This window comes from Antedon mediterranea, chromosome 11 (assembly GCF_964355755.1).
Source record: "Antedon mediterranea chromosome 11, ecAntMedi1.1, whole genome shotgun sequence".
In the NCBI taxonomy this organism is placed as follows: Eukaryota; Metazoa; Echinodermata; class Crinoidea; order Comatulida; family Antedonidae; genus Antedon; species Antedon mediterranea.
The window spans coordinates 992,064-1,017,381 of record NC_092680.1 but is presented as its reverse complement, the minus strand read 5'-3'; the positions used below and the strand labels follow the sequence as shown (position 1 = coordinate 1,017,381).

Below are 25,318 nucleotides of genomic sequence, written 5' to 3'. Positions count from 1 at the left end.
TACGTCATGTGACTTATAACCAACCTGATTCCAATTGCGCATGTCCAAACGAAACTGCTAAAATAATTTGAACTTTCAACTTTTTCACCGCCGCCCCGTCTTTCGACTAGCAGAGAAATTGACAGAAATATCTTAATAAAGTATTGTTTTTGGTAAGAATTGTCTAGAGAAATAATACATACTTAATTACAAATACTGCTACTTCATTTTCAGTCATGACATTATGTTCTAGAGTTATTTAATTTTACTGATTGTGGTTAAATTTGCTAATAATTTATAACCAACTCAGGTGGTAAGTTTGATGAATCACCGTCACCGACCGGGGTGCATCGTATCGGTGAGGGAAAGCATGCTACTGCAACAGATTCTGACTGCTATATGCGTAGTCCTGTCTAGGCCTAGCCTAGAGCTAGCCATAATCTTAGTCATCCACATTTATTATATACAAAACATACACGTCCAACCTATATATTGCAGTCTATTACGTGCCTAGCTTACCTGGATAAACCGACAAATGCCATATTTCTCCTCGAAGAGCGAGATATACTCGAAAGTAGAAAATTCATTGAACACCCCTCTCTCTAAATGGTACAGTCCACAAACCTCAAGTGGGAACATCCCTACAATTCACCATCATCATTTCTTTTCGAGACATGAAAGAGTAAACATGTCTGACAAAGAGCTTGCAATTCACAGTGAATTTGCTGTTTGCAAAGAAAGAGAAAAAAACGGGCGATGGCGACCCATACTGAACCTTATGAGTCTAGACTAGCGGTTCTTTCGGCCCCACAGGTTTAGGTGGAGACAGCCTCATCCATCCTGTTGGGGCTAAGACGAGAAGACTGGGCGGCCTTGATAGATCTGAAAGACGCATACTTTCACTTCCCTATCGCCGAGGCAGATCAACGCTGGTTGCGTTTCAGAATCCATGACCAACTTACCAATCCGTAGTTTTGCCGACCAACGGCCCTTGCGTGTTTACACGCATAGTAAGAATGCTGTCGACATTCTTTTACTAACATGGCATAAGAGTGTTCATGTATCTCGACGATTGGTTGGTCGTGGCCCAGTCTAAGGACAGACTGATGAGCAGTCTACAATATGTCCTTATCGTTACGGAACAGGCAGGTTTCATTATAAATCGGGAAAAGTCGTGCCTGGTGCAGACTCAATCCCGCTATATCTCGGATCACAGATAAATCTCGTGACGGGCTTGGCGTGTCCATCCCAACAATGAATAACGTCTGCAATGAGTGCAGTACGCAATCTAATTACTGTTCGTGCTCCGATGGTTTACGAATGGCTCAGAGCACTAGGATGTCTGGCCAGCTTCGTCGCCTTAGTTCCGTATTGCCGGCTGTGTATGAGACCAGGACAGCTTTATCTGCTGGCTTATTACCGACCGCACTTAGACTCATTACTCAAAGTGGTCCGATGAATGCCTTCATCCGAACGCATCTCAAATGGTGGCTGGTAGAAGGCAGGTTGACTGTGGGAATGCCAATTCAAAAATCATTGCCGGGCGTCCGTATAGAGACAGACGCATCCAAGACAGGCTGGGGCGGTTGCTCCAAGGCACTCCGCGCCTCCGGCCTTTGGACGGTCGAGGAGGCGCGCTCCCACATCAACCTCCTAGAACTCTGTGCAGTCGAAAGGACCTTGAAGGCCCTTCGACCTCACGTGACTGGTCGTCACGTCCTTATCCATTCCGACAACTCATCAGGGGTAGCATATATAAATCGTCAAGGAGGCACGAAGTCCCCGACGTTATGCTTTCACCTGTGGACTCTGATGTTGTGGGGCGTAGACAACATCACACTCTTGGCTGCCCACAATGCGGGCAGCCTCAACATTGTTGCGGACGCTCTGTCCTCACAAACACGGAATGGCGCCTTCTACCCAGCATTGCCACACTGTTATTCGACCACTTCGGGCGGCCTCATATAGAAATGTTTGCGACGTCAGACAACACACAGCTCCCGACCTTCTCCACAAGGTTTCGGGATGCACGTGCGTGGGCGGTGGATGCCCTATCCATACCGTGGGTCGGTCTATGGGTTTATGCGTTTCCACCGATCTCACTAATACCAACTGTTCTGACACACATTCAGCGCCATCCTTGCCGGGTCCTTCTGATCGCCCCGGGCTGGACACGACAAGTGTGGTATCCACTGCTTCTCGACCTGCTCTGCGATCATCCCCTGCGTCTTCCAGTTCGAGAGGATCTGCTGACGCAGGGCCGAGCTCTGTTCTCACTACAGAACCTACAATCCCTGCGCCTAACTGTATGGCCATTTTCAGGGATCAGCTCCGAGACTCAGGCATTCCAGATGGCCCTGCCGCCCTTGCGGCGAAATCTCGTCGGGAATCTACTCTTGCCGTCTACAATCTACTCTTGCCGTCTACAATAGCCGATTAAAGCATTTCTTTACATGGTGCAGGCGCCAACAAATAGAACCAGGGTTGGTTACCCTTGGTCAAGTATGCGCCTTCCTGCATTACCTATTTGAGTCAGGTCTTCAGGTCCGCACCATTTCAGGCTATAGGCTCGCCATTGGGGCGGTGACACCAACACTAAAAGACGGTTCCACGATTTCGTCATCCCCCGTTATCGCTCAGATGATACGGGGAATGTTCAGAGAACGACCTCCAGTTAAGGTCTTGATTCCTCGATGGGATGTTAACGTCGTCCTAGCCACTCTCTCACACACCCACCCTTATAGCCTGCTTATAATAGCATTTGGACCGCCGATGGCGCCAGGTAAATGCTGAGGCAAGTTGTTCGCTCTTACCTTGGAACCAAGTCAGAGGTAATTGTGGAGGGTGCAGCTAGTACTTAATGAAGTTTTCTAGCATGAGGGAAACTGCATCGAATCAGAGCCCCCGGTGAGCGAGGTGCTCTTTTGAAAAGGATACCGTCGGAGCCACTAAAGAGTTGTGGATTCCTGTACGGCCTCAAGGTCTTGCTTCAAGATCTTGCTTAAAAAAAAAAAAAAAATAAAGATATCGATGCACGGACTAGAGAAACCGAACGTTTCCAGTGCCGCTGTTGTGCACCATCTGTCCATAGAGGCATGATGGTGAACACATTACCTTGGACAGCTCTGCAAACCTTGCGCCTGTAGCCACATCAGTGATGGACACACAAAGCTCATTGGTAGCTTGTCTCCCACCGCCGACTAGTACCTAGTCCGGTGCTACACTGGCATTTGTCGGTTTATCCAGGTAAGCTAGGCACGTAATAGACTACACAAACCAGAAATGGTGTTGGTAGTCTATAAGTGCTAGCTTACCTGGATAAACACCCTCCCGCCATCCCCTCAGACAAGAGGTCTTGAGAAATGATGATGGTGAATTGTAGGGATGTTCCCACTTGAGGTTTGTGGACTGTACCATTTAGAGAGAGGGGTGTTCAATGAATTTTCTACTTTCGAGTATATCTCGCTCTTCGAGGAGAAATATGGCATTTGTCGGTTTATCCAGGTAAGCTAGCACTTATAGACTACCAACACCATTTCTGGTTTGTGTAATTTTTTTTACCAGCAGTTGGCCTAGCCTTTTTTAGTTATTTTTTATAATAATAATTAATAATAATATAGAAAATTATAGCCTAGGAGGCGGCCCAACCTAGGCTACTACTAGCCTAGGCTATATTAAATCAAATCTTTGTCTTCTTCATTTTGTTTGTGTACTCTGAGAAAGAGAATTATTTTTCGGGTTTAGGTTTATCACAGACAGAGCCAGACAGAGAGGATGGTGGTACCATTATTCACGATCAGACTCCTACTACTACTACTACTCACTGACACTGTGACATTGTTAATGTTATATGACATGATTTTCGTGCTACAGAAGCCATATTGCAGAGATGGCAAATACTCGAGACCAGTTGAGCGTTAAAAAAAATAACATAGGCCTATATGTTATTTATTTTGTACAGTGTCAGTAGCGTTTTCAGAGGATTTAAGGATACCATCAAAATCATAGATATTATTAACATAACATTTTCTTTATTAAATTCATTACCATATTCATTACCATTTTAGTATTACTCTCTGCATTTCACTCAGTTTCTGAGCTCTTTTTATATATTCATCTATTTTGTATCAAGTTACAAGTTATACTTTTTATAGATTTTTACCACACTACACTACAGTACTTCTAGTCTGTGTATTACAGAATTCATCTACACTATTTTAATTGGGATTGATAACATTTCTGATGGCAATGTCCTGTAAAGGCATGTTGTTGCCGTAAGCTGTAAAATTCAGAACAATAGGCTAAAACTTGCAAGCAACGTCATGAAGAACAAGCCTGCCAATGGACTCTACTACCATGAATAATGGGATTGTCTTAGATTAGCCAGGCTTGAACATTCCAATGCACTATCAACTACTATTGGTAGCACATGTTGCCTTGCTTTCATAGATGTTTCATTCAGTCCATTGATTCCACTCCATTTGTAGACAATCTTCTCTTTAGTTAGCATCACAGCATTATTCACTGTTTCTTCTGTGAGGAAAGGTTTTGTACCTTATAACTGTGTGTTGTTTATATTGTTTGGAATTATAGCATTGCAATCTGGTAAATCTCAGTGTGTTTATATTCATTGTTTTATATTATTTTGATAGTACTGTAATTAGTAATTAGGACCTGACAGATATGTGTCGTTAATCATCTGGACCTACTGTAAAATCCACTACAATTGTGCAGGGGAATTGTGTATGTATGCCAATGTTCCTACATAATTAATTAACTATGAATATCTATGAATTATGTAACTACTGTAGTTCTTAGTGCTTGGATTGTTGCAAATCAACTCCTAATAGTATATTTAGGACTTGAGTCACTGTAAATTCCATAATTGAATTTAGAATTGGTTAATTCCAATTGGAAATGTTTGGCCACATGTAAATTATGCAAATTTTATGTTAGCATTCAACCAATCAGTGACATATGTGGTGATTTTTCAAGGTGATGAAAGGGATAGTCTGTTCAGGAAGTTAAAAAAGGAAAAAATATGTACCAGATCTTGCAACCTGTAACAAGATATTAATTTTATACTATACATGTAATAATGTGTGTAGTGTGCAACTATGTGAACCATACACAATACAGTACTCTACAGTTACTTACTTGCGGCTGAGCAAGGACACCCAGGAAAGAAAAAAACAATAATTGATTGTAATAAATAAATAAGCATAATTACATGGCAGACCGTTACACGCCATTGTTTATTATTTCTGCCATTGTTTATTACTTCTGCCATTGTTTATTACCTCTGCCATGGCATTTTTAAGTCATTGTACCTTTAGGTAGCATGTATAGTACAGAACTTTGCTATTGGTTTCACTGCCTTATTTCAATCTGAGTCTGTATTGTTATTTTGTAACAGAAATTGGTTGGGGTGGCGAAAGGGGAGGTGGGGCAATGTCCTCATCCAGTAGCCATCCTCATTCAGCGGAGCCCAGATGTTTTGGATTTCTTGATATATTTTTTTCTTGACTTTATTGATTTATATTTTTCCCTACAGAAATTTAAGATAAAATGGCTGTGAATGTATATGCCACGAACTGTTCGTCAGATAACCTAAGTAGACAAGACATGCTTCATTGGATCAACTCATCATTAGGGTTATTATACACAAAAATTGAACAAATGTCATCAGGTTAGTATTGTTAAGCTCTGTCTGCACTATCAAACTTTATAATTCAATTAAATATCTTTATTGCTGCAAATGCCATCAAGAGCTTATATCCGCTTAAACATATCTGACAAAAAAATGTGATGTGCCCATATATGGACATGATGATGTCATATGACTACCATATTTGGGCACATCACTACCACATTGAGCACGACACAATTTTTGTCACATAATCTTTGATTTTGTAGATAGAGCTTTAGAGGCATTGTTCTACAAAACTATCAATAACTACAATTAGCAAATGATGGTATTTGATGATTTAAAATGATTGAAGGCATATTAATACTGGAATACTATTAAAATGCCGTCTCTGCTGTGTAGGTACTATGAGGATTAATAGCACTTCATACTAGAAGGGATCAGCTCCCATGGGTTGTCAAGTCATTAATGCTTTCCATGCCATAATGAGGATTACGTATAGTTTCATAGTGTTATTAACTGAACGTTTATTGAACTGAATTGAACACGTACACTACAGACAGGAAGGGGACAATTTTAACCAACAGAGCTGCTAAACCTTACAATACGTTGTATGATAGTTGGGTTTAGTTCTACTGTATTCAACATGCGGTGTCTATGCTGTGCCAACTTCTCACAACTACTATATGCCATTGCCTGGCAAGCCGTTGAAGATACTAAAAATGTTCCAAATACAGATTGTGGTTCTTCACACAGAGAAACAAAACCAATCCTCTGATGATTTCAATTAGCGTTTTGCCCTATGTGTTTTCTATATGGTTGCACACTGCAGTTTTATGATAATAATTTCTATTTGATACATACAGTATACATTTACAATGATCTTAATGATTGTTTTTTTTTCTTTATTACTATTATTAAAAAGCAACAAAAGTTTTGAATTGTGACCTACTTTCTAACTTGCAGGGTCTGCTTACTGTCAATTTATGGACATGCTGTTCCCACGTACAGTGCAAATGAAGAAGGTGAAATTTAGTGCCAAGCTGGAGCATGAGTTCTTAAGTAACTGGAAAGTCTTACAAGGAGCCTTCAAAAAGAATGGTGTGGACAAGGTAGGCTACTCAGTCATTTACTGATGGTTGGCTATCATTGCTATATTTGAGGTATTAAGCATAGTTCCCACTAGAACGCAACACAACGACGTATCAATGCAAAGTGATGTATTGCGTAATCACAAGTGGGAACCGACAACGCAACAGTGCTGCAAACATCGCAGGTTTGATTTCACGCAGTTATTGAAAAAACATTTTCTTATGTTGCATAGGTTGCGTTGCTAGTGGGAACCAAGCTTTAGATAAATACCCTCCAAGGAATCCTAGCTGCCAGAAATATAAATCTGTTTACTCTGCTAGACTTGTTGAATACCAGATGATTGTAAATAAAGACTTATTTCCCAAACCGTCATAGACAAGGTTATTAAAGCCTAGGCTAAGTCTGAGATCAAGATTAAGCTTGTAATCTCAGGACAGTGAACTTTTATTCCTCAATCTGAAATATACTGGACATACAGTTTTTTTTTCTGTACCATTATTGAATATTTACACACCTAATATTTAGTCATATTGTGTAAGTGTCTTAATGTTTATCTTTTTTAGGTGATCCCCGTAGAAAGATTAGTAAAGGCAAAGTTCCAAGATAATTTTGAATTTGTACAGTGGTTTAAAAAGTTCTTTGACGCCAACTACCAGGGACAAGATTATGATCCGGTTGAAGCTAGAGGTGGACAAGAAGAACAAGCAGTGATCAAAGCTAAAGCGCCTGCTAGGAAAGCAGTCCCAGTTGCAGGAGGTTAGAGTTTATTTCTTACCCGCCCACTTGGCTAGCAATTTTACTAAATGCCAATGTGCAATTCATATAGGTTAGTCTTGACTGGTCTGATTCATGTTTTATTTATCTCAATAGGAAAGCCAAAGAAAGGCCCACAGACTACGATGCGTGTGACTGCGGCATCACCCAAAGCTTCTATAAAAAACAATGCAAAATTAGTTGAAATCCAGCATGAGGTATAACACTAAACAGGTTTTTCAATATCTATATAAGCTCACAGGTTCTTAAGATAATATTTGTCCATTACGTGACTAGCTTTCCTGGATAAACCGATATAGGACTTTTCCCTTTCGAGGGGAGAACATATTAAAAAATAAAAATATCCTTAGCATTCCCTCCAAGTTTATTTTTTTGTATAATAGTTGAATTGGAAAAATGACAACTTTTCATTTTAGGTTGATGAGTTAAAATTAACTGTTGACGGACTAGAAAAGGAACGAGATTTTTACTTCAACAAACTGAGAAACATTGAAGTAATTTGCCAAGAATTTGAAAATACAGATCATGACGGCGTAAACCGAATATTGCAAATTTTATACGCTACAGAGGTATGAGTATTTTCAGTTTTATATTTTTATTATACTTTAGTAATTTTGTTGTCCAGTAGAAGCCCTCCTTCGGGACACCCTGTGTGAAATGGTGAGGGGCAGTATATGTTCCCCCATTAGGGATTCTTATGCCTATTTTATTAACAGTTTTTTAAATTCATTTTTGATCATCTAAAGTATTCATTCTACATTTATGTAAGGTTTATTACTTGATTTCGCAACATCATTGAACAATGCATGATGGGATGCACCATGCGTCGCATACACTTTTTGCAATAAACCTTATTAAAGCGTACCTTGTTAAAACCATGTGTCTAAACCTAACAAATATTTTTTTTTTAAATGTTACTCGATATTTTAAACCTTTTTTCAGCACTCATTTTTTGTCATACAAAAATATTTGTTGTCAAAATTACAATTTAAATAAATTTATCATTTAAATTTTCTGTTTAAACACTTTAAATTAAATCTACAGCATTATTTCAGTACCTTAACAGTATCCTTTTGTGTTGTTGTTGTCTAATATTAATGGGTTATGGGTTTATTTGTTCTGTTGTGTTTTCTATAAAATCAATGCTGCCCTCTTTAGGATGGATTTGCAGCGCCAGATGAGTTCGAGGACGATGATTCAGACGCATTCCCAGAACTTGGAGATCCAATAGATGACTATAGTTATTGACAGGTCCACAATCTATGCTTGCTTTTGTATAGTACTGTAGTCAATCTGGTTTTTTTTTTTATTGTTATTTCAATGGAATGTTTTTTAATTTGTGGACATTTTTTTTATATAATTTTAAATCCTCAAAGTAATATAAATAGCATGTGATGCTAGTGATATTTTATACATGTTTTCTATTACCACCAGTATAGTACTGTAGGTTTATAAGTACAACATGTACCATATTTTATTTATTCATTAGTACCCAGGACTAAGTATTGTAAATACGCTTTCTCTATATCCTTAAGCCTAAGTGTCTACACTATCAAACTTTATGTGACAAAAAATGGACATGATGATGTCATATCACTACCATATTTGGGCATATCACCACCATATGTGTCCGCATTTTTTTTGTCAAACTAGTTTAAAGAAACTTTCCCTACATATATCTATTATAGCTCGGATGATGTAAAAATATACAGCCAATTACAAAATTATCCAATCTACTGTGCTGAACCAATACAAATGCAGCCTACAGTTGACAATGTATACAATATTTTCAAAAAACTGTTAGCATTTATAGGAAATCTTTTAAAGTTTAGTTGCATATTTTGATACTCATGGGTTATTTATTATTGGTATATACGTTTTCATCACCTACTGTGAATGTAAATATACCTTTTTTTTAATGTATTTTCTGTATAATAAAATACACTATTATTTTTTATTTTTAGTTTGTTTCAAATTATAATTTTGCATGTCATGTTTATATCTACTGAACTTTGTTGTTATCGCTTGATGTTCTATGTCAGCTATTTTGTTTGATATTTAAATATTTTTTTTTTTCATATTAAAGTCATGTCTTGGCCAATCAAGGTATCAATAAATAATTGCTAAAAAATTAGCTACTTCTTCCTCTGGTCAAGGTGGGCACTGGACGAGAGAAGCCCTTAGCTACTTCTTCCTCTGGTCAAGGTGGGCACTGTACGAGAGAAGCCCTTGATCAATGTTAGGACCAATCAAAGTGCTTTAAACAGTCCTGGCTTTGTTTGTATCAAACCTGTTTCGATTGAATAAAATAAAATAGTTTTAGGGTATAAAATCTCAATAACACATTTTTAAAATGTTTTTCTTTATGTAGGATGGTTTTGCAAGGCCCGAAGAGCTGGAGGATGGAGAGGGTGAGGTAGAAGGAGAACCAGAATATGAAGGAGAGGTTGAAGAGATTGAAGACGAAGAGGAGACGTACTGAAAATAATAAGAATAATTCATAGCTATATTTCTTTCTATTGATTCTAACTAATATTTGAACACCATGCTGTTGTTGTTCTTCTCTCATAATATTATTCACTGTATATCAAATATAATTGTGGTCGGCAGTGCAAATAATAACAAATAGTTAAAAAGAATAAAATTGCAAAAGATGTGTCTTACCCTTTATGCTTTGAATTGCATTTTTTCCATTTTGGATGACAAGAAAAAAAAATCCTAAAAGTATTTTAAGTCCAAATCCAACTGTAAACTCCAACATAGTAAGTAGTATGGTCATGTTAGTCACATATATAACTGTAAATAATGGAGCTTTACAGAATTAGAATGTGTTGTAGTAATAGATTTTTACTCAGTAAGAATTTCAGGGTGAATATGCTCACAGCATGCCTACTGCTATAGGAAACTAAAAGTTCTTTAAATAATTTTCAGGTGATATTGTATGCGAGTGTGAAATGGCCTTTACCACTACCAGTAGGCTCCTTTTGTGTGTTTTGTAAATTGCTTTTCTGTTCATGTGAATGCATGTGTATTTGAAATATTCACATCACAAGTGTAGTTTTTTTTTATTCTCTGATTAACGCCAATATCCTGCCCCTGGGTAGCTTATAGTTCTATCTAATTATAATCTAAATATTAAAATTAATATGTTTCAATACAGTAGTAAAAATATTAACACAATTTTATAATTAAAAAATATTTAAAATACATCAATAACCCAATTTTTCCATTCAATATAAATTCAAATAACATACAATAAATTTGTTTATGTATGTTTTATATTATTTATATATTTATCTTCTTAATTTACTATTTTTCATCAAGATTGTCTACTTATTTTAATTAACGACATAAATTTAATGACATAATATCAACGTAACTGGAAAATACTAATACATTACCTTTAGATCAGCTGTTGGCAAACATTTCATTACAAATTCTGTGTGAACAAGTTAAACATTTTTATAAATATATTATATTATATATATATATATATGTTTTGCTCTTAAATTGTTTAAGATTTTTATTTTTACTTAATAGTATAGTACTGTACATAAGCACATTATAAAAATCCCTAATTCTCCTCTTATCTTCATGTTGTATTGTATACTGTATTTGCAAACTTTACAATCTGGTAAAATCATAGGCATTGAACCATACAAATGTCAGTATCATATCATAGGCATTGCACCATACAAATGTCAGTATTATATGAATGAAATAAAAAAACCTTTAAAAATTGCAATTCTATACAGTATACATAAAACATTGACTATGTCCTTGACTGCCGAAGAGATGTGTAGAAATTTATTTGTGTATTTAAAACATTACTTATATATCTGTGTTGACTGCATATTAATTGATGTTACTGTAGTATCATAGTTGTACTTTTATATAACATGTTGATTGTGAATATTATATTAAAACTTGTCATCTGTTCTATGACTTGATGGCATTAAGGTTGTAATCTCATTGTGTTATGATGTAATGACCCACACACCAATTGTTGTACACGAATACCCGAGTTACACAAATCTTGTAAAATTGTTACATTGGTACGAATAACAACGTATAAAGCATTTTTGTGTTACAAACAATTTAGTAACAAGTGGTAATCCGAGACCTGTAAGGTACCATCGATGTATACATTGATGCACACGTACGTGAATATTTAATGAGTTTTTACATTACACCATACGTTGTAACTCCTTAGGGATATCCATTTAACAATTTGTTGTATATGTGATCAGGCATTATTATTGTATATATTCAATACACCATAATAATAATTGGAGAATGAAACCCTGTACTTTTGATTGAAACATTAGACAATTCTTTCACTTTTTCCTAACATCTCATTCTTCAAATATGATATAGTAAAACTCTCTTTTGGGACCTGCCTATTCAGGCGATACTCATACTGTATTAAGGGGACACTCATACTGTATTAAGGGGACACTCATACTGTATTAAGGGGACACTCATACTGTATTAAGGGGACACTCATACTGTATTAAGGGGACACTCATACTGTATTAAGGGGACACTCATACTGTATAAAGGGGACACTTTACCATAAAATGTACACGGGTAAATGTTATGTTTTAACAGTGCACCAAGTTTGGATCCTGAAGGTGTCTCTTTAAGGTTCTGCTTTGTCAGTGAGATATGTTGGCGGCATTGCAGCCACACACAGAGATTACCTACTAAGATATTTATTCTTACATAACATGTTATTTTTATGACCGCATTGTCGAATGTAACTTTAAATGTCATTGTCTGCCAAGTTCTTCCTATACCAATCTATGGTTGTGAACTTATTACCTCTTTGCTTCTTGCAATAAATGCTTTGTTTATTCAGTGGTAATTGGTTGCTTATTTCATTAAGATTTGGAATAGTTATAGAATTCAATATGTTTCTTTAATCTAATGTAATAGTACAGATATTTTACCCACAAAATATATGGATTACAATAGGCATTACAAATTGTACAGTAGTACAGCATTTTGATACAAAATATCTCCCTAACCCTCATTACATTTCTTGTGAGTAAAACTAAACACCTCTACTGTATATTTATAATGGTCTTAAAAAATATATAAAAAAATATTGTATACAGTAGTAGGCCTATTGCCTTCAATTAAAATGGTGTTTAAATGTTCTATAAGATGGAATTGACTAGCCCGCACTGAACCCTAATATAAATGTTTGTTTCGATATTATTATATTATTTGTTATAAATATTAGTATCAAGACATTGCTATTTGCTGTAGATGCAAACTTGGATTTAATCAATAAATCTACTATATGTAAACATTTATATCTTGTTCCTGTTTTTTATGTTTATTCTAGAGTTTATCAATATTAACCAGCTCAATACTAAGGAAGGAGTAGTACTATATAAATCGCACTTTTTACTCAATAGTGTCCAGATGGAGGAGAAAATGAGTGAGTCCTAGACTTGGGTACCCCGAGTAAAAATGGATATTTCAACAAAATATTCCAATAAAGGATAATTTGAGCTGGTACTCAATCACCCCTTAAGCTCTGTCTACACTATTAAATTTTATGTGACAGAAAAAATGTGATGTGCCCATATATTGGCATACACTAATGATGTCATATCACTATCCTATTTGGATATCACTACTATATTTGGGCACATCACACTTGTTTTGTCAAACTAGTTTAGACAGAGCTTAACGCTCTGTCTACACTATCAAAAAAAGTGTGATGTGCCCAAATATAGTAGTGATATGCTTAAATATGGTAGTGATATGACATCATCATCATCATAGAATATACAAAGTAATAATTTGTTTACAAAAGTACTTTATTTAGAAAAAAAAAACAATTGGAAAAGATTCATACATTTTTGTTGTATATTAAATTAATGAATACACAAAAAGTAACATAAATAATGTAATAGAAATCATAAAACACTGGAAATATTGAGTGATTATAATTAATATTTTTTTAAATTAATATAATGTACAGTACTCTGTACTTAACCTCAACCATTAAAAATAATTTTTATCCCTCTCCAGATATGTTATACCTGCTTATATTTACAATTGTAGCATGCTATACTTTTATGATGCCTATGTGTTTTGTTAGCAATACTGTTTATATTAGAAATCATGCATCATCACTATGCATATGCTCAGCAGAAACATATGAGCGTGTTTAGAATAACTGTTTGACTGATCAATAGCTGTGCGCATTATAAACAAGTAATTATATAAATGAACAATGTGCCCGGACGTAATAGCAATTCACTTTGACCAAAAACTGGATTGAAAAAAATAAAATTTACTGAAGAAAGTGTAATGTAAAGCAATAACTACTTAAATTACAGAAGTTAATAACTTTTTGAAATTGAAAAATTGAATATTTAACGTCTGATTTTATTAATCTTCAATTTTCATGTTTTAGGGGGACAATACATCTTTAACAATAGTAGATTAACAAATAAGAAGAAATACTTGGTTAAAAGTGGAAGAATGTTGTGGTGAATGTTTTCAGCACCTCCATGAGTACACATTACTCTATAACACCCACTCTATTGGATTCATTTATCAACACACAAATATCAATTTATTAAAAATAATTATTTAGAAATAAGTACATTTATACAAACTTGGTACGCATGCATTGAATACCATCTATAATCTATAAAATATATTCAATTATGTTACACCTTAAATACTATGTATATAAAAATAATACCACCTCTTGGAAACGTGCTATTTAACTCATCACAAAACAAATAAATTTGGATAAAGAGTTTTTGGCCCAAAAATCTTCCATCACCATTTAGAATAATAGGCATTAGCATTTGCATTATGTGAAACAAGTTTCATTGTAACTAACCAGACATTTAAAATCAAAATTTTATATGATTTTTGCCTGTTTTTGTTATTTTAAATCTGTTTACAAATGGTTAATGGTTGTATTGAATATGAAAGTACATTTGTGAATTTATCATAAATTGCATTCTGTTTACAATAAGTGTTGTAATAATATAAATATCATAGTTGAGAGGTCAATTTATCATAAATATGAATAACATTAACAGAGGTCAATTTATCAAAAATATGAATATCATAGAGAGGTCAAATTAAATACCATAATTCATGAGAACCTTGATGAAGTAATCCTAGTACATAGAGTACTACTTTACCCAGCCAATGTACAGTAGTCAAAGTCTGACGATTTATGGCCAGGGAAAATACATTAAATGGTTCTTGTCCACAACACTCAACATTCTGGGATTTCTGTCATATCTTTACCAGATTTTAATCACATCCACAACCATGTTAGGTGTACAATTAAAAAATAAAGTTTGACAAGCCGTAAGTATGTTATATAGATTAAACTTGACTAGTCCTAAACCCTGTTAGGGCTACACTTTTATATCAACATTGATAATATTAATAAAGACATTTACATATTGGAAATGATTTAAATCATTACAACTAATTTCTTTCTAAACCTTTTCAAGGTTTTACTTTGACGGATGATTTTGAAATTTATGTAATAACAAAATTCATAATTATGATTTGAAAACTTAATAATCATATGACAATGGTGGAGAAAATAGTGACTATGTATTACAATAAACAACAACTATTGAGTTTCATTCTGTGATTCTTCTTTTTTAAACCTCTTAAAATGTGACTAAGAAACTTACAATAAACACGGCGTTTTCATAACATTATTTTCTTAAAGCCTCAGTATATTATACAAAAGATACTTTATACATTTTTAAATAATTCCTCTGGCAAGATTGCACCAATAATTTATATAATAGTATATTTATTAAATTATGTGTGAAGCACCTTATTTAAATCAGATATATCTCTGTTTTTTATGGAATGATTAATAACTAATATGTTTACTGGTCCCATGTTGAAGTTTTTAACATTTGAGCAATGGTAAAAATTCACAGAGGTTGATTTCTTCATAAATTCGTCAAAGATAGTACATAGGTAAACTTCAGACGACAGATTCTCCACTGGGTACAGAATTCGTATAATAATAATAACAAATTAATCTATAAAAAGGTTAAAAATACAAATAACACAATTGATTAAAGTTACTGTTTTTTTTTAAATACATAATTTCATGCATTGTACAATGTATAGAAAATGCTGGCAATAATAGAATACCTTGATATTTTTAAATTACTATATTCTGTGTCTTCTGTATCAAATAAATAGAGAGAGTGCCTAATGTTGTGACACCACTAAGCGCTGTACATATTATTACCCAGTCATTTTTGGATCAAACATGTATGGCAATGTACTCCCATAATGCAGCTAGTAATCAGCGCAATCAGTTGTGTCTTGTTCTAACCCAGTACCCATTTTATACACATGGGTTGAGAGAGGCAAACATAAGTAAATTGCCTAAACAACTTATCAGTACTTATTTAATAGCCCAACAAGAAATTACATTTGCTGTTTAAAAGTGGCTGGTGGAAAAGTTGTTAAAATATGTTGTTGTCAATTATGGGTGAAGAAAATCTAAATTCATTAAAAGTTTTAAAAACAATGATAAATAATTGATATATCACATTAGAGAAAAATATAAATCAGTGCAGCACGTTTAGAAATCAAGAAGCTCTTTAAATTATTACATATATTTACATTTTAAAGTGAAAACATTTTGGGTAAAATAATGTCACAAGATAGCTTAATGAATTATCCGGTGTTTTTGTCATTATTTTGGAGTCTGTAAATATCACACTTGTCCAATTGAGGTATCTGTACTAATCGGTGGTATACATTCATCTATATTTTAAAATTGAAAAAATTCATCTCCATCCCAAAATATTTTTGAAATCAAATTTTCGTTTTCCATGAAGGTGAAAACAAACGTTGAAACTTACCAACGTGACTATGCCATGATCAGTGTCGGCAAACCAAGCTGACACCACTACCTTGAGAAAGTGCGATGCTAACGCACGAAACGTTGGTAAGTTTTAACGTTTGTTTTCACCTTCATGAAAAACGAAAATTTGATTTCAAAAAATCTATATTTTAGCTACTTGTTCATATGATACGTTTACCTGTACCAAACAGTACAAACGAAACGAAACCTATAAACACTACACCAGCTGAAGACGTGAACACCAGAGCCCAGCTATTTGTGTGGTGCAGAATAAAGCCTGCTATGTAAACACCTAAAAAACTAGTTATTGCACCAAAAGTGTTCATTATACCTATAAAAAAAGAGAGAAAAACATTATTTATTTTATGTTTTTTTCTTTCATATTATCAGGGACTTGTAGTGAAAAATCCAAGGGGTATTAGAAAGATTTGATGATTCAAAAATCAACCAATTATAGACTTATAGGTGAAAACAATCTCTTTTAAAATATTAACTTCATTCAGAAATCTCGAGAATGAAAATGGCAAACTGACAAATCTTTGGGCTCAATAATGCTAGAATTTTAAAAGGGAAATTTAAACAGCATCCATGGAACTCCACCAGTGGTGCACTACATAGTAGACCGTTTAAGTGGAACAAGTTTTCAAATTTGTCTCTGGGAGACAATCTAATCTAGGAAAATTGAAGGATAACTAAAGTACAGTATATCAAGTGAGAAAGTATAAAACTTACCAAAAACAAACCCTGAATGTTTAGGAGCTATATCATTAGGATTATTTACTAAACCACCATTTGAAAATGATTGTCCTGAAACTGCTATCATCATTAAAAAGACGCATAATTTAAATGATTTAGAAAAACCAACTACCATTAATGAAACAATCATAGATAGACATGATATACTCTGAAAAAAAAAACGAAAAAAAAAAAAACCAAATCTATTACCATAGATTGCTCAATTTAAAACAGAAATATGATTCAGTACAATGTCTATAATTTATTTCTAAATTTGGAAAAAACCCAAGTTTTATGACATTATTTGAAAATTTATATTTGATCACAAATCATACAATTTTACAATTTTCACTCTCAAATTTATATATTTATTATTTATTTCTAAAGCTCTGTCTACACTATCAAACTAGTTTGACAAAAAAGTGTGATGTGCCCATATATGGTAGTGATGTGCCCAAATATGGTACTGATATGCCCAATTATGGTAGTGATCAAGTCCATACACCGGCACATTTTTTTGTAACATAAAGTCGCAGCCTTATGGGCCACGAAGCCTGAAGAGGTTAGGTAAAGGTCGCAAAGATTTTTTCTTACATGAATAAATTTGCGGGTAAGTCCAACTGAGTATCCATAAGCAATTAGTTTGTCAGCTATCACGCCAGAACCCATTGAAAATGGAACAGCTGCCAGCCATGGTAGAACGTTGAATATCCAGGCCTGGGAAAATTCATACACAAATGTATTAAAAAATATAACAATAATAATTTATGCATTCAATCAAAAACATAAGAAACACTTTATCAAAATAAAACAAGATTTTAGTAAGTAAAACATTTTAATTTTTACCTTTTCCCCAGGAAAATTTTCTGTGAAAAATGTTGGAAGCCAAAAAAGTAGAATTCCTAAAGCATAGTTAAGGCAAAAATGACCAGTTAACATAGCCCTGTGGAAAAAAACAAAGGAAAAATTATAATGTTATCAGTTGCATAAAGCTCTGTCTATACTATCAAAATTAGCCAACCAATCAAGTTGAGTTCCATGTACAACCTCTGCCCCAATTAAAAATGTACAAAATTAAATTACCAAAAAGCTTTATGCTTGATTAGTTTCTTCCACTGTATAGGCTCCGATGATGAGCGGAATGATCGTTTTTTCTCTCTACTTGTGCCATTTTGATTTAAAATTATAACTGAAGATTTCTTCAACATGTAGGTACGGACATATACTGCCCAGGCAAGAGCAGCAAGACCAAACATGTGAAACACTACATGCCAATCAAATACTTCCAGTAAAACAGATCCTAAACTTCCAGATAAAACAGTTCTGAAAATAAACAAATTAAAATCATTAATTAAAGATATTTTGCAGTTAATTCCCCAAAAAATACAACATTTAAGAAAATACTCTTTTGGTATTAAAGTATTGCATTAATATTTGTTTGAATAGTTGATTAATTTAGAGGATTTAGAAATAATATGGCAATTTTTACTTATACTACGTAGTTAAAAAGCAACATAAATGTGTATTAACACCAATATCAGTACTTCATGCAAAACAAATAAATTGGCCCAATGCCAAAAATAATGTTGTGAATTTACAACATATTGTCTTTAGGAGACAAAATGCAACAATATACATCTTATTATTTATTTGTATGCTTTAATTTATTTGTTATTACTATATTATAATATATAATGCTATATTTAAACCCAGCTACCAATGTAAAAAACATAATTACATACAACATATTATTAATTATTCATTGGCAATATGTCGTTGTTGTTTATTGATTTTCAACAAATAATACATATATTTCCTTATAAATAAATATATATAAATGTTGATAGCGGTCAAAATAAGTCTAGAAATAAAGAGCAACATTAACAAAATAGAAAAAAAAAACAATTACAATGAGGTCACTGCACAATAATTAAATAGAGAAAAATAAAGGTGGACATTTGATAATAATGTTCTTACCCAGCGTAACCACTTGAGTAAACTATTCCAATTACACGGGAGCGGTCTTCAGGTTGCGCCCTCTTGTACATTAGACTCGTCATTCCAGGATAATGAAATGCTAAAAAAAACAACACAAGATCAGTACTGCTGTAATTAATAAATAAAAACATGTATTGTAGATAGAGGAGTATTCTATATATTTAAGCTTAGCGTTTGCAAATTTGTTTGTTTTTTATTTTTTTTTTTATATGGATGAATCGAAATAAAAGAAATTTAATTGAATCAAATTTGTATATATATATATATATTGTTTTATTCATTTTAAAGATGAAAAAAAAAATTGTATTGTTTTAACTACCTTAGTTCTCGTTATGAATTTTGTATTGTATTATTTATATATTGTATATTAAGAAGGAAATAAATGTTACTATGAAATGAAAAAAATGAAATAGCATTTTAAATTAGAGAAAAGAAAATTTTCATTTCAAAACAGCCATTCAGTGATGATAGTTAAAGCATGTGTTGGGACATTTGCATGTACTGTATGATATTTTCATTAATAAATAGGTGATATTGGTATTAGTGCAGTGAGCAGATATTGAACACACAAAGAGTAGTTGGGTTTTTTGCTTCCATCTGTGTAGCAATCTGGAGTTTTTATAATAATAAATATTATAAACATTAATTTTTAACTTTATTTTCCAGATAACAACATTTTATCCAACGACAGTACTTATTGTGGTTTATAATGTAGTTTTTGATGATAATAATTAATATGGATCAAATTTGATATTATGTTCTTGTTACAAGTAGAGTGCTTATCTTAAATACTCAACCATCTTACCTTGAGTAACACCCATGAAAAATCTAAGCAATATAAGAAGAAGCATTGTGCTTGATTTATCATCAAAGTAGTACGCTGCTTCTGGTGTAATCAATGTGATGATACCTGTTACCAACATGGCCGCTGAGATCACCTGATCACCGCCGACCTTATCGCTAGTATAACCTCCGACAACCTGGGTCAATGTATAACCCCAGAAGAAGCAGCTTAGTACAAGACCCTAAAAAGAAAAGCAGTATACAATGTAACATTTTTAACCGGACGAAAAATGCACACACAGGCATAGTTAATTTGCCACAATTTATTTTAAAAATGAATACCAATTGAAGTCAAGTTGTTACATTTGTAAAATAAATGTCACCTACAAACAAAAAATACCTACCGTCTGCGCTTTGTCCCATCCAAATTCGCTGGAAACACTGACCGCACAAACTGGTAAAGCCGTCCTTTGAGCATAAAGCAACGTGGTGCCAATAAACAATGATATCATCCACTGCCATTGTTCTTTGCTATAAATAAAAGTAAACTATGTAGCTAGAGACCTTAAATCTTAATAAATAATAGACTACCTACCTATATATCATATGTCATGTCAACATCTAAATATTGTTTTATTTTATTTGATATCAAACACAAAATTAAAAAAAAGATATTTAAAAAAATGTAAACTTTGGCATTTATTACTGTCTGCCATGCCAGACCTTCATGATACAAACAGCACATGTAAATACTACTGAATACGTCCATTTACTAACCCTAGTAGTATTGATGACTAGGCCTAGGCCATATATACATGTCACTGGCATAATCTTTCGCCTGAAAAACAGCTGTGTGTCCCCACAACCTTCATTCCTCGTAGATAATATTAGGAGGCCTAGCCTAGGCCTAAGAGGGGGCATACTTACTCGTTCCAAACTTCTGATTTTTGCTTCAAGTCATCATTTTCAAGAGTTATTTGAAGAGATGCCACATCATTGGCCTTATGGTTATTTAACAGTTTTTCTTTCTCGGGAACTGAAATGAAGGTACCATCGTCTGCAGAAAAAAGGGCTTGATTTGGGTCCACCATCTTTTAAAAACAACACACATACGGCGACCACAACAAAATATCCACGTCGCGCTGAGAGAGAGTGAGGTATGATATGGAAGGCAATCGCCGCCAAAAAAACAAAAGTAAAACAAACAACGTACTTTCACAAACGAACAACGTACTTTCACAAACGAACAACCTACTTTCACAAACGAACGATCTAAATTAAAACAAAGAACGTACTTTCACAAACGAACAACCTACTTTCACAAACGAACGAACTAATGTAAAACAAACAACGTACTTTAAAAAACGAACAACCTACTTTTACGCGAACAACGTATTTTTTACAAACGGACAACGTACATTGATAAACGAACAACCTGCTTTACCAAACGATGTAGATTGCCGAATGAACTAAGGACTCGTCTATTTTTTAAGTCGGGTATAAAAACACCACATGACCTGAGGAAGGTTGTTCGTTTGTGAAAGTAGGTTGTTCGTTTGTGAAAGTACGTTCTTTGTTTTAGTTTAGATCGTTCGTTTGTGAAATTACGTTGTTCGTTTGTGCAAGTATACGTTGTTTGTTTTACTTTTGTATTTTTGGCGGCGATTGCCTTCCATGAAGCACAACAGGAATGATAATGCCAGTCAGCAGTCTGAGGACTGGAAGTAAGACCTGAAAAAAATAAACAAAAAATAAATAAATATTCGTCTTTAAATAAAAGAAATTCCGTTCCCGCGAGTAATTGGGCCGAGTAGAAAATCAGACGACGTACGCGCTGAACACCTGTGACGTCACAGTGACTGGAAACCAGTGAACGCGCTGAGCAGACGATAATAACGGTTCGCGGCGATTTACTTTTACAAACCATAGCTCAATGTAGGCTCAGTTATTTTCGCTAAAATTGAAAAAAAAAACTATCTTGATGAAATCAGTATTGTAAATAGTAATAGAACGTGTTGAAATAAAAAATTTGCAAATTTGTAGGCCAAAATAGCATCAGGACTGCCTAAAATTGCATACGAGTTGATCGAGGTCTAACCTAGGCCTAGGCTAGGCGAAGAAGGTGGTTCATAAAATCAACATTTTCTGTATAAAAATGTGTCATTAAATAAGATAAATAACTAAATTATGAGCTAGGGTCTACTAAAAGTCTATATTATAATTGATAACTCGTAATATTTTGTATTAGTGCATATTTTTAAACAAATAAAATACTTACCTGCTCTAACTTCAATCTCCCTCTTGATGTTTCTTCGTGGCCGTCAACTTACGAAATGGCAACGTAAGTCGCCGAGTCGGTAACGTGACGAAAACTTAATATGCACATTTTAGATGAACTTATTCTAACTGTGATTGGCTAAATCGTCGTTACTGTTTTTGCTGCAAATCGTTGATTGGTTACTCAATAATTACTGTTGCCCCCGCGTATTCTGAACTATCTCGGAACAACGATTGGTCAACTTTTTCACGCGTACGCGTGTCTCCTGCATGCTACACCAAACTCCGCCCAGAGGAAGTTTTAAGAACTTTTTTACTAGAGGGAGCTATTCATGGTGGAAGAGTTGCCAGGATCATACAACAATGTTTTATGTCGTTATTATGTGTAAGGACTTCAAAACGCCTGGACAATTCTATTAGCGTAGGGTGTCTAGATGATTGAATTTACGTTAGGTGGCAGTCGAATCGACGTTTCATAAAATCCTATTCTTTGTCATTACATATTTATTTTAAAGTTACTATAGTAAACTTGTTTTAATTCATAATATTTAAACTTAAACAGATTAATTTGCTGAATGCATAAATCTAAAGCCGTACTTATTCGCAATATTTCAAACACCATAATATGAATAACTAGGGCCTATAATAAAAGGCAACATGAACATTTTTATCATAATAAACAAAATAAACTAAATAAATAATATTTGGGGGCAAGAACAATTGTAATCAGTACAATATACTACTACAGATGTTATGAATATTATGATTTTAAAGCAAATTTGTTTAGAAATAATATAAATAACGTGAAATAAATAAATAAATAAATTAATAAATCTAATCTTTTATCAGTAATGAATTTCGGCGTATCCAATATTTTTGAATTCCAATGTTATATGTTATTATTTCAATATGTTAAAATTAGTTACAGATGTCAGGATAGGCTTTTATGCTAGAATTCTTAATAAGGCAATAATAGTTTTAATACTTTTATCTTTTTTCCTTCCATATACAACGACGGGAGAACCAAATGACATAAACAGTTCAACAACAATTTTTTTTTAAACTGCCATGACGATTAATTCACTATTTTTGTATTATTACTGAAATTTCAAATGTGCAAAATCTGTTCTAACCATTGGTTAATTTTTTCGGACAAAATAAATATTACCATGATAATTAAATAATAAGCAATTTTATAATAATGATTTATTTTAATTAACATACTATTTATATATATATATATATTACCAAATCGTGAACCACGCGATGGTGATTATGTTTTTAGACATTTCGCTTCTCACTCATTTGCCGATATCTTGTTTTCTGGAAAAGTTTGGATGCCGTGTGCGTTGTTATGCAAATGCAGTGTAGAAGATGTTATTGTTAGTCGTTCGCGATCAACACGCCACACTGTTAAATTTTGATGTTGTTAATCTTTACATTAGAAGATATTCAAATCATGTAAAGAAACAATTTCCCGGACGGGAACATGGCAGCCTCTTTTAGTTTGCAAAAGTAATCTCGAAAATAAATGCATGTGGAAAAAGAAGCCCACCCAGGAGTACTAAAAAAATGAAGGAGTACATGGGCTTCTTTCCGCGGATTTATGGCAGTCTAATGGAAAATGAATGCCATACCACTTTATTTCTGATTTTAAAAAAGGTTCACTTGTTTAGGCCTGAAATTTTCAACCCTCTAAATATCTGTCAAAATAAAAGAAAAACAATATTAATTTTCCATTAAAAAAAAAAAAAAATATCCGAACCGGGCCCAATCTAAATCTGAGAGCACTCAAACCTGAGCATCAACCGTTACGCCACGACGACGTACATGACTAAACTCTCTCTCTCTCCAGTCTATTTATACGTGTATTACGCAATTCATCATTACGTCATAAATGTCATATTAACCTTGCTAAAACCAAAATGATCAGTTAGCTCAGTCGTCTGAGCGTCGTGTTAACACACGTATGTCGTGGGTTCGATTTTCACGCTGGTCGGTGGAATAGAGTTAAGGCTACGCGAGCCACTGTGTTTGGAGTTCACAGATCATACGTCCCCCTTTCCACCACACATCATGAGGCGACAACATCAATGCATCTGGTGATGTGCTGGAAACGACCCCAAAAGGCTGTGGCAGGGCCTTAGTGCTGAGGCAGGGAGAGCACATTTAACATCTTTTTTGTTTATTTATTTTTTCTTTAAACCTGCATTCGATCTCGTAAATTTTATGTTTGGCGCCCTCAATTTTAAAAGAAATTAGTAATAGAATGGAATTATATTTCATGGCAGGAGTACGAAGCAGTTTGGTATGCCGTGCGTTGTTATGCAAATGAGTTTATACAGATGTAGTGGGAAAGATGGTATTGTTAGTCTTTCGCGATCAACACGCCACACTGTTAAATTTTGATTTTATTAATCAATGTTACTACATTGCTAGCGAAATATCATTCATGCAAGATATTGTATTATAATATGTTATGAATAATCGTTTATGGTAGTTGGTGTGTATGGCCGCACCGTCCCAGAATAAACATGTTTTAAACAGATAGTTTGTCTCCGATAGTTTTTGTATGGGGTTAATAGGGGGTCAAAATAAGACCAAATATAGAACATTTTATTTATTTTTCAACCTGTATTTGATGTTGTAAATTTTATGTTTAGTTTAAATTATTAATCTCTTCGTTACGTAATTAGTGGACCACCAGTGCCTCTCAGTTAAAGCCTGCCTACGGATTCGGGTGAAGAATCCCACAGAATAAAATGGCGTTATTTTTACGGCAAAAAGATTCTCTCAGCCTATTCGTGCGAGGGTATTTAAATTGATATTATAATATTCGAGTGTATCACCGTCCTGTATTTAATCATGGAGTAACTCCATGATTTAATTTAAGAAAAGGGAATCGACTCCTGTGACATTAAATCATTTAATTTTGAAGCATGGACGAATACAAAGCCTGAAACAAACGATTTCATTATTAATTATAGTTACATTATTTATTCCAAGCTAACCGTTTTTGTTCAAATAATCATGGTATAGCCAGTTATCTGCTTAATACGTGCATTATATTAATTTGACAGAGAATAATTAGTACATGATTGTGTTCTCCCAAATCTCATGGATGCATCCTTATATTA

General features: G+C 34.0%; 2 protein-coding genes across 5 annotated transcripts in view; one reads left to right on the top strand and one right to left on the bottom strand.

Moving 5' to 3' along the window:
* LOC140062824 (microtubule-associated protein RP/EB family member 1-like) overlaps window positions 1–12,813 on the top strand; it is a 29,643-nt gene extending 16,830 nt beyond the window's left edge. Inside the window, exons 1-8 of one of the 4 annotated variants that reach the window (XR_011847536.1) lie at window positions 79–152; window positions 5,534–5,668; window positions 6,593–6,738; window positions 7,282–7,474; window positions 7,589–7,689; window positions 7,909–8,061; window positions 9,864–11,900; window positions 11,967–12,813. Coding sequence is in view for 3 of the 4 variants with exons in the window: in XM_072109174.1 (XP_071965275.1) it covers window positions 5,548–5,668; window positions 6,593–6,738; window positions 7,282–7,474; window positions 7,589–7,689; window positions 7,909–8,061; window positions 9,864–9,974 (825 nt within the window). In the remaining variant the exon portion in view is untranslated. Of the gene's footprint in view, window positions 1–78; window positions 153–5,533; window positions 5,669–6,592; window positions 6,739–7,281; window positions 7,475–7,588; window positions 7,690–7,908; window positions 8,062–8,650; window positions 8,744–9,863 lie in introns of those variants that run through there. The other 3 variants (XM_072109175.1, XM_072109173.1, XM_072109174.1) reach the window with 3 other exon arrangements.
* A 3,701-nt stretch (window positions 12,814–16,514) lies between these two features.
* LOC140062820 (voltage-gated purine nucleotide uniporter SLC17A9-like) lies at window positions 16,515–21,003 on the bottom strand. Its single transcript, XM_072109169.1, has 9 exons — window positions 20,832–21,003; window positions 20,309–20,435; window positions 19,927–20,146; window positions 19,101–19,200; window positions 18,207–18,446; window positions 17,970–18,066; window positions 17,718–17,840; window positions 17,121–17,292; window positions 16,515–16,719 (listed from the first exon to the last, which is right to left on the bottom strand). The coding sequence occupies exons 1-9, from the start codon at window positions 20,993–20,995 to the stop codon at window positions 16,550–16,552; spliced, it is 1,413 nt and encodes a 470-aa protein (XP_071965270.1). The 5' UTR covers window positions 20,996–21,003; the 3' UTR covers window positions 16,515–16,549.
* Between the last annotated feature and the right edge of the window lie 4,315 nt (window positions 21,004–25,318).

Coding starts and splice junctions, on each gene's coding strand:
- LOC140062820 (XM_072109169.1), bottom strand. CDS start 20,995: ATGGTGGACCCAAATCAAGCCCTTTTTTCTGCAGACGATGGTACCTTC. Junction 17,841..17,969: donor AAAATTTTCCTGGGGAAAAG/GTAAAAATTAAA, acceptor GAATTTTCCCAG/GCCTGGATATTCAACGTTCT. Junction 17,293..17,717: donor TTACCCGCAAATTTATTCAT/GTAAGAAAAAAT, acceptor TTTTTTTTTCAG/AGTATATCATGTCTATCTAT.